We start from the raw sequence: 9,886 nt of genomic DNA, 5'->3' as shown, positions 1-9,886 counted from the left end.
TGCGGGTGACGTGTCGGCTCATGATTGGTGAAAATTAGTGGGATCCAAGTGAAATACACTAATTTTGACCAATCATGAGGTTACACATCACCCGCAGGGTAGTACTCTGCGGGCGGCATGTACTAAACCAACCGTTGGGATTACCTCAAATAACATATTCCTAGTTGAAATATGTGCCCCTTTGCAACGGTTTAATCCAAGATTCCAAAACGTTGCACAAAAACAATAATTAGCCGGATAAAATTAGTAAAGAGGATGATGCATTTTTAACATTTTTATTAAACAATATGCTATAAATTATTAAATAATATAATGTTTAAAATTTTTGAGTATACATGAAATGAAATTGATAGGATCCATAAAACATAAAAATACTTTGAGTACTTTAATTTCCATTCAAATTTCTACAAATGAGGTAATAATCTTCTGTTTTACATAAGATCTCGCTTAGAGTTTTCATTGGGAAACACTGCGACTTAAATCGTGCTATTAATTATCACACATGCATCACAAAATAAAAAATATATTGGTAATTAATTCTTATGTAAGATTGTCTCACTTTTGATTAATATGTGTGAAATAAGTAATCCACTCGACTCATATATAGTAAAAAAAAATACTTTCATTATAATTTTTTTTTTTGTTTCGGGCTGAGAATTAAGGAGATCAATATCATATACTAACCGGAGAAAGAGTTTTTACGAATACAATACTATTTACATTCGATCGAATTTTTAGGTTAAAAAACTTAAATATTTTATTTTACATTTAAAAGAGCAGAAGACCCCCCCCCCCCCCCCCTCCCCCTTTTTTTTTTATAACTGGTTACGCACAATAATTTGATTGTGGGATTACTTAAAAAGGACTTATCAATTTCAAATTTCCAACTGGATATAAAAAGCCAAGAAAAGCATAGTAACACAAAAATACACACTAGCTCGGTCCTAATAAAATTGAACCTTGTTTTATGTTTGGGAGATGTAGAAAATGAAAGCACACATCGCTTTAGTGGAGTGGACGACCAAGACCCATCATTTTCACTTCCGAAGGTAAATATATCAGATGCCTCTCCCCATATTGGAATTTTATCGTTATTTCATGCTAATTTATATCTCTTCCATTGATTTTTCGTCCGACAAATTAGAACTCTTAATTTTATATTACATTTCCTACTAAAACTAGTTACGATGAAAATTACAAATGAAATGTGACAGTTTTTACGTGTCAAATCAAATAAAATATTAATCTCATAAAACTATACTATAAAGTTTGTTTTTACGAATGACACATAATCTTCACATTATGTACTCATATAGACACGAAGAATCACTTATTTTGAGTTGAATTAAAGATAAACTTTTTTTTTTTTTTTTAAATTTTAAGAGATTTGCAATCATCACGTGAATTTATGAGCCCGATTAAAATTAACATATTGAAAAAGAAGATTTTACAAGACCGATGAGAATTGATGTGACTGAATCCCATTATAACAAAATTCGAAGAAAAGATCGATGCCACACTTGAGGCATGAAAACAGATTACTTTAACGGGCATTCAAGTCTTAACTTCGCAGATTATGCAAATCCTCATTAATTATTGAATCCCACAGTACTTTTTGCAGGACATATACAGCTAACAAGTAGGCAGCAATTATTATTATTTAGTATATAACAAGTAACTTAAATCAGACAAAAACAAAAAATAAAAATCTGAAAAACCAGAGAATCTTGATAATAATGCCCCCCCGTCTATTAATTTGTTTTATTTGGTGACTTTCCCTTAACCACGAGTAAAGATTGGGTCGTAGGGTACTACGTACGAGCAACAGAAATAGATACGATCTTTGAATGATATTTTAATCTGAAAAAAAAAATCAATTAATTTCATTTATTACATCTTTAAACAATAAAATATTTATTTATTTTACTGACAATTTTTATTATTCACGCATTGTGTGTGAGGTATCCTATCCTAGCTATGAAAGCAGACAGTACGTACAACCCTAAACCCATCGGTTTAATTAACGTTAATCTAAATCTAAACAATTGGTAATAAAATATTAATATTTTATTATTAATAAAATAGATATCCAGCCCAGAAATGCATGGGGAGGCGTGCGCGTGAGCGTGGGACTTGATTACCTGAATCCGTACAGGTAAGCTTTAACGTTAGAGGACGTTAGGGCGACCGGCTAGAACCGGTGGACCGGAGAGGGGGAAAATAATGACCGTTTATAAAATCTTAATTTAAACGAGAAATTACAGGCTGGACTGACAGGATTGCAGAAATGATTCGCCTTCCGATTCGGCGACAAATCTTGTCGTTTTGCGCCACGTCAGCGCTTCCGTGCGGCCGTTTATTTTCTATTATATTATTGTTTCCAGGAAATAATAGAAAATATTCCAACTCCTTTTATTATTATTATTAATTTTTTAGTTTAAAGAAAATTATAAAAATGTTGCTTTCGAAAGGAAAAAGGAAATGCTCTCCAGGCTGGCCCCCTTTTTTTTTTTTTTTTTTTTTTCCTTTTTTTTTTCGTCCCCCTTCTCTCTCTCAATGTGTGCAATGGTCAAAGCTGATGGGCTATTTTATTATCTTCTGTCTGTTTTAAGATAATTGGTAGTTTTTAAATTTATATATATATCGTAACAGTTGCGAATAAAAGATCTTATCTTTTGATTTTGTGTGCCATTTATCAATTATTAAATCCAGTTGTATTTCTCGGTTTAAGATTTTGGATTTTGGTTGTCTAAGATCCAAATACATGGCCGATAAATTACTTGACCAAAGCTTGAATGAAATGTAATTTTATTGGTCGTAATTTTTTTTTGAGATTTAATTGAAGAATAATAAATTTTGGAAAATTTCTAGAAAAAAAAAAAATCGAAAGTAAGTGAAATGTCGTTTAGTTATTTAACAAAAAAGGCTATTCAAACGCGGCAGTCTACAACTGCCAAAACAAGGACAATGGAGACCAAACTCTTGTTTTTGAATTTTAGTTTGGTATTATTGGACACCAAAGAGATAAGTAGCAATAACCAAGAATGCCATCAAAGCACCATACCATATATACTATTCGAGTTTCATGATCCTAATATATTTTATATATTACGAAAAACTGATCATATATAAATTCCATGTAAAAAAAAAGTAATTCTTTGAACAAAAAAATTATATTAAAATGAACCTACGCGAATTATAGGATAAAAAATAATAGTAAAACAGCCATTATCCCTTGGTATCAAAGCATAACTATTTTTGGATTCTTCTTTAACTATATTTTGACTTTTGAACTAATATCAAACAGTATATTTATTGTTGAAGTTGCAACGACTTAGACTTAACAATTTGGTTGAAAATGACAAATGGATGATTATTTTCCATAATTCAATAGTTTGAATAATTCTATGTTCCTGTGCAAACTATATTTCTCGAGGAATAAGGGCTGACCGAAGATTCAACATTAAACTTACATTTTAAAATTCAATTTTTTTTTTACTTATTTATTTTAAATTTATTGGAAAGATAAAGCAAGTTTAGGTAGAATGAGGCAAAAGGTTGGGAGTGTGAAGGTTACGCCACTAAAAGCAAAGTAGGAGTTACCACAAAAGGTTAATTAGAGCTACCAAGCCAGTTGTAAAAATGTCATATCTTTAAAAACAAACAATTAAATAAATATCTACATAACAATCTGTCTTCATTTTCAAAAATAAAATAAAAAAAAGCAATCTGTCTTCAAAAATATATGTTTTGGGGATTCATAAAATAGAAAAAAATTAAAATGATTTTAATTTTATTTTTTTTATAGTATTAGTTATAGAAAGAAAAAAATATATATATGTAGAAATAATAGTGAAGAGCTGGGATGTGACGCGTGTCCGTTATCCAGCTGTATCCCACTGGATATATTTCAACCGCTTCATCCATTTGTTTCCCCCCATGCACAGCCCATAACGCCCCTCGAAATCCACCGGCTACTCCGGTCACCCGTTATCCTCTTCTCTCATATAAATTATCTCCACTCCTGGTCGTTCCAATCCAAATTCAGAATTAGTTCTCCTTCTCCATTTCTCGGGGAAAATGGCAGCGAATATCCATAAAACGGATACGGATCGCATCAAGGGTCCGTGGAGCCCCGAAGAAGACGACCTTCTACAGCATCTGGTGCAGAAGCACGGCCCCCGGAACTGGTCCCTTATCAGCAAATCCATCGTCGGCCGTTCGGGGAAGAGCTGCCGCCTCAGGTGGTGTAATCAGCTCTCTCCTCAGGTGGAGCATCGGGCTTTCAGCCCGGAGGAGGATCGGATCATCATTCGGGCTCATGCCAAGTTCGGGAACAAATGGGCCACCATAGCCCGTCTGCTCTCGGGTCGGACCGATAACGCCATCAAGAATCACTGGAACTCCACCCTCAAGCGCAAGTGCGATGAGGGCGGTGGTGATAGCAGTTTCTCGGATTTCGAGATTCACCATGAGCAGCCGCCGTTGAAGAGATCCGTCAGCGACGGGTCGGGCCTACCCGTTTACTTCAGCCCCGGCAGCCCGTCCTGCTCTGATGTCAGCGACTCCAGTTTGCCGGTGGTGTCCGGGTCCAATTTGTTTAAACCCGTGGCGAGACCCGGCGCCGTCTCGCCGAGGAAACTTGAAGTGGGATCCGCCGGCGGCGATCCTCCGACGAGTCTTAGCCTCTCTCTTCCGGGGTCGGATTCATCTGAGTCAACCAGTGACAAGATCGACTTGACTGAGCCGAAAAGGAACCAAACTCCACCGCCGCCTCCGACGCCGACGCCTCTGCTTTCTTTGGCAGCGTCGCCTAAGCCCTTATCCGTCGCTGCGGCGGCCACTCCTCCGTTGGCGGTTCAGATGCCGCAGCAGGACAAGGTGTTCACGCCATTCAGCGCGGAACTGATGGCCGTGATGCAGGAGATGATAAAAACAGAGGTGAGGAACTATATGATGGGATTGGAGCAGCATCAAAACCAAATTTTCCACCATCAACATCAGCATCAGCAGCATCAGCATTACATTCAACAGCAGATTCAGCAGCAGGTTCAGCAGATGGGGATGTGCATGCAACAAGCCAATGCCAACGAGAGACTGAGGAATCCCACCATCAATCGCGTTGGAATCAGCAGAATCGATTGAGTTCTTGTTGTTAACTTATCCTTTGCCAGAAATGAAATCCAGAAATGGCCTAATGTTAGGTGCCTGGGGAGAAAGAAAGAAACGATCTTTGTTTCTAGTTCGTTGTGTACAGATTAGGTAAAAAAGAAGGTGGTTTCGAGGAGACGACTGAGGGGGGAAACGTTGCAATAGAAAAATGCAAAATCCAATGGGGAAAAAAAAGAAGAGAGATTAAATTAAATTAAATTCCAATCAAATCCATGTGAATTTTGTGCTCTCTCATCTCTAGTTTTCTTTTTCTTAATATAAATACATAAATAATATTAAATTTTGTTTCAATTTATGGGTTCATTCTTGAATTTTGTTTTGGTTAAAAAAGGGCTAAGAACCCCGGGGAAGTTTAATGATTTGAAGGGGAACTGAAAGCAAGACCAAAAAAAAAAACAAAAACAAAAAAGAAGTGGACTGAATTGTGGGACAAGACTCGCCTCCTATTCCCATTGGCTGAAATATTTGAATATGCTTTTGTGATTATTCTTATCCCTTGGCTCTGTTCGAATGAATACACTGCAAAGTGGGCACGCTTTTCTTGGCTTTACTTTTATGAATTTAATCATTTAAAATGCATTGAACTAATTGATTCAAATTTCATCCAAACGAAGTAAATACAAAATTCGTTTTCGTTTTCTTCCTTGAAGAATTTGTTGATTATTATATATATAAATTTATGGAATCGTATTCAAATATGCATTTCTAAAAAGGTTGGCTGAATACAATAAAGGCAATGAATAAATGAAAACAGCTTTGAAAAGAGAAGTGATGTAGAGGAGGATTTTGAATTACCCTAAAATGAGCAAGTGGTAGTTGGTTGAATTAAAGGGTCCAATCAAAATAGAGCATATTTTTACTGAATTTGGAGTACATTTCTTGATAATGCTTCCACCCTACACTGTAGACTGCGCTGTTTAAATGAAAGGTGGCAGCAAACTAAACTAAAATAAACTAAAAAAAATATCCCTGCTTAGTGGGGACATTGTTTTTTGTTATTTTTTTTTAAAAAAAAAATTAAAAATGCAAGGAATATAAACTGGGAATCTTCAGGTTTGAGATTGTGATAACACAATATTTACGAATTGAATTCTTTCAAATCCAGATTTATATCTTTCCACATTTTCTTGTGATATACAGAGACTAGAGTCCCACAAATTTGGCTCAAACATATGGAAAAAACCATGTATAATTTAATAAAGGAAATTATGTTAAAAAAAAATCAGGGGATATTTTGATTTGTACAAAACACACAAATATAAAGTTGATCTGAATTGAAGGTCCAAGGCAACATATGGGCTTTACTTTAGAACCCATAAACCATAAGAAGGCCTTCTCTAAATGAAAGCTCGCTAATGACTTTGAAGCAAGTAGGCTAATGGACTTCGATCCCCCCGTGTCACCTCAATTACAAACCACAGGCCCATTGTCTTCATCAGAAAAAAAAGTAAGCTTGACAAGTAGGGGGTAATGTTGACGAGTTATCAGTTCGCTTTAATTTACCATATTATATCTTTGCTCTCGCTGTGTACCCTTCTAACTCGAGCATGGGAGTGGATACGCTGAGAAACAAAACCTCGTGACTATTTATTTACGAAAACGTCATTTTTTAAAAATTTTTATTTTAACATTTTTTGTGTTTTCGTTAAAAATAGATTATACAAGCACATATTACCAAATGAGCACGTAGGATACCATCGGAGCAAAGCAATATTCAGTAGGTTTAGTTGTTTCGGGTGAAAAATAGACTAGTTTAAACTAGGGACTAAAGTATATCATGGGTAGGTCTCTTGTGTGATTGTTTCACAAATATATTTATTCGTAAGACTTATCGATCTGATCCATATATATAGTAAAAAGTAATATTTTTTCATGCTTGGGAAAAATCAAATTGTTTGATGATTTCAAAAGATTTTGTGTGCGCTGTTTGATAGATACATATGGGTTGGTTTATCGAAACAGTTATCCACCTCAGACCCAATTTTATGCCTTGGGCTTGGGCCCAATTTGTTTTAGCTTAAAGCTTCCATTTTTGACGGGGCATTAATTAGGCTGAGAAATTAATTTTTATGGGCTAACAGCCTAACACTTTCACGTGTAAAACTCGAAAATTGACGAGGCCCAATTCTACATTGTGTTTTAAAGCCGAACATGGCCCGGCAAGAAGAACGCCTAGAAAGAGAACGTATAGCCGTATAGGAACTGCAAAGTCACGCGCGGTACGTTTCGTATTCTTCCGCGTGAACACCTATAAATGTCATCCCCAATTCTGCGGAGACTCGCAAAATCGGTCGCGGGTTTGTTCGGATTCTCAAATTTAAGTGTCCTGGAGCCGTTGATTTCAAGCTTTTTTCTCTTAAGCAATGGAGTCAATCACGTCCGTTGAGCTGAATTATCTGGTTTACCGTTATCTTCAAGAATCAGGTGTGTTGTCTTCCGGATTCAGTTCTTTCTCAGTATATATGCATCTATAAGTTTTTACCCTATCTTGTAGGCGATTAATGGTTGTTTGGTTTGAAATTTATGTCTTCTTGGGACGTGAACTATTTTCAAAATCTATGGTTTATGTTTTAGTTTCAACACCCCTTCCTCCCCCGCCGTTTCTTGTTTTCTTTGAATATATGCTTTTGTTTAAACTGATTTAGTTCTGCTTGTGAAAGATTTTGCGACTTAGCTGTAGTTTTTTTTTCTTGTTTTCGAAATGAATCGTTGCTCTTTGAAGTCAATCGGGAGTATTTTCTGCTCGTCTTGGAAGAGGGAACCAGAAGAGGGAGCCACTCGCTGAGAAAATATTCTTAAATTTTGTACCCTTTTTTTATCTCCATTTTGACCTATAGCCTATAACCTATAAAGTATAATTGGTCACGGAGAACTACAAAAACACACATATGTATATGTAATAAATTTCCGGATGGCAGATTTCTATTGTGGCTCAAGTTTAAATAGATTTGAACATATTTGTTTATGTTTCGAATGGATTTATTCCGATGTGGTTGTCTCCTCGCTCTGGTCTTATAAGTTAGTTGTGTAAATTTGTGCATTCACAGGTTTTTTATAGTTATCTTTAGACTTTCGAGTGTTAGATCGAGGAAATTTTTAGAAATTATCATATCATCAAGCTTCTGTAATTTTTAGGTGTTCTTTGAGGTATGATTCTTGATGCTTAGAAGTGTTGGTTATGTTAGTTATAGAAGCGTGTTTTGTTTATTACATTTTTTCACCTTTTACACGTTACCGTTACGTAGTTAGGTTAGTTTGCTACTTGAGTTGTATATTAACCATTTCAGACTTTTTACTCCGGTATTATTCGATAATGAAAAATGAGTTTTTTGCTCACTTCATCTCACACTTTAACAAGAAGGTGGTACGAAGACAAAAACTGTATAATATTTTAAGAGCCTGAATTCAATATCCAGGCATCCAATTTAATGATGCTGTTGGCTGTACGACGTCGTTCTCGTCGGATGCGAGACATAGAAGGATGTTGCTTTGTAACGCTCCCCTTATGTGAGATTACCTCAGAGAGTTCATTTTGTTAACACAAATTATTCTGGTCACAGGGAGCGGATCCAGCTGGGGTGATGGTGGCAGTTGCTCCTCCCCAAGTGGAAAAAGATTAAAAATCTGTGTGTAATGGTTCTAAAACTTTAACTTTCACCCTCAGAAGAACTCTATTGACTTGCTCCTTTTCCTAGAAATTGTTGATCCACTCTGCCCGGCGATAATGTGTGCTCCTTTCCTTTTTTGTTTATTATCTACAGTTTTTTCAAAATTTTTATGTCTGTATTCGTTAAATGATTTGATGCTTCCTATTATTTCTTGCCTTAAACGTCTAGCAATTAAAGCGTGTTGGACAGCATTTGAGTTTTTATGGTAAGGGATGAGACCAAATGCATTTGCGTCAAAGGGTGGTTTTCCCATGTCTGCCTTTCGATGCCATCTTTGCTGATTTCTTCGCATGATTTTTTTTTCATAGGATTTACACATGCTGCTTTTACTTTTGGATTTGAGTCTGGTCTCGACAAATCCTCGATTGATGGCAATTTGGTTCCACCTGGATCTTTAGTTAAAGTTGTGCAAAAAGGACTTCAATTCGTGGAAATGGAAGCAAATGTTACTAATGTTAGCAGTCACATAACTCATCTCGAATTATTTTATGGTCCATAGAAGGACGTGTTTTATGTGGATTAATGTCATTGCTTGCTTATCAGGCTGAGAATGACGACGACGTTGAACATAACTTCGCATTTTTACAACCATTAGATCTCATCACAAAGGATGCCGAGGAGCTATATAAAATTGTTAAGAACAAAAGGGACAGTAAACAAGAGGCCAGAGAAAGGAAGTTGGATCGAGCAACAGTTGGAGCAACTGGCAGAGTTACTGATAAGAAAGGTAAAGATAATACTAAAAAACGCTAGGGATATAAAGGGATAGAGAAGTGCATGTAAAGATACAGTTGCTGAGGTTAAAAATGAATGACTGTGTTTGAACCTAGAAATCTGACACGAGGAAAAATGTATTGTTTTGGGTTAAATCTAACTTGGGTGACTTTATTCGTTTGTTCTTGTTTCTTGGTTTAGAGATTCAAATTTGAAGCCGCCTTTTTCGATCTAGTTACAATTTTTTGTTTGTTGCTCGAGCAAAGAACGCTGTTGTACAAATGTTTGGTTAGAAGTGATTTTGGGCATCATCAGTCATCATGCATACACTT

At 35.9% G+C, this 9,886-nt stretch overlaps 2 protein-coding genes across 2 annotated transcripts; both read left to right on the top strand.

Annotated features, from left to right (window-relative positions):
• Positions 1-4,037: 4,037 nt before the first annotated feature.
• LOC140881076 (transcription factor MYB44-like) lies at positions 4,038-5,463 on the top strand. Its single transcript, XM_073286084.1, has one exon. It carries the CDS (start codon positions 4,081-4,083, stop codon positions 5,143-5,145), a length of 1,065 nt encoding a protein of 354 aa, XP_073142185.1. The 5' UTR covers positions 4,038-4,080; the 3' UTR covers positions 5,146-5,463.
• A 1,917-nt stretch (positions 5,464-7,380) lies between these two features.
• On the top strand, positions 7,381-9,886 carry LOC140884222 (WD40 repeat-containing protein HOS15-like). Its single transcript, XM_073290905.1, has 3 exons — positions 7,381-7,596; positions 9,149-9,294; positions 9,384-9,886. The coding sequence occupies exons 1-3, from the start codon at positions 7,536-7,538 to the stop codon at positions 9,591-9,593; spliced, it is 417 nt and encodes a 138-aa protein (XP_073147006.1). The 5' UTR covers positions 7,381-7,535; the 3' UTR covers positions 9,594-9,886.

Source organism: Henckelia pumila, chromosome 2, assembly GCF_033568475.1.
Source record: "Henckelia pumila isolate YLH828 chromosome 2, ASM3356847v2, whole genome shotgun sequence".
In the NCBI taxonomy this organism is placed as follows: Eukaryota; Viridiplantae; Streptophyta; class Magnoliopsida; order Lamiales; family Gesneriaceae; genus Henckelia; species Henckelia pumila.
Note: the sequence above shows the minus strand (reverse complement) of the source record. Positions and strands in the feature narration are given on the sequence as shown.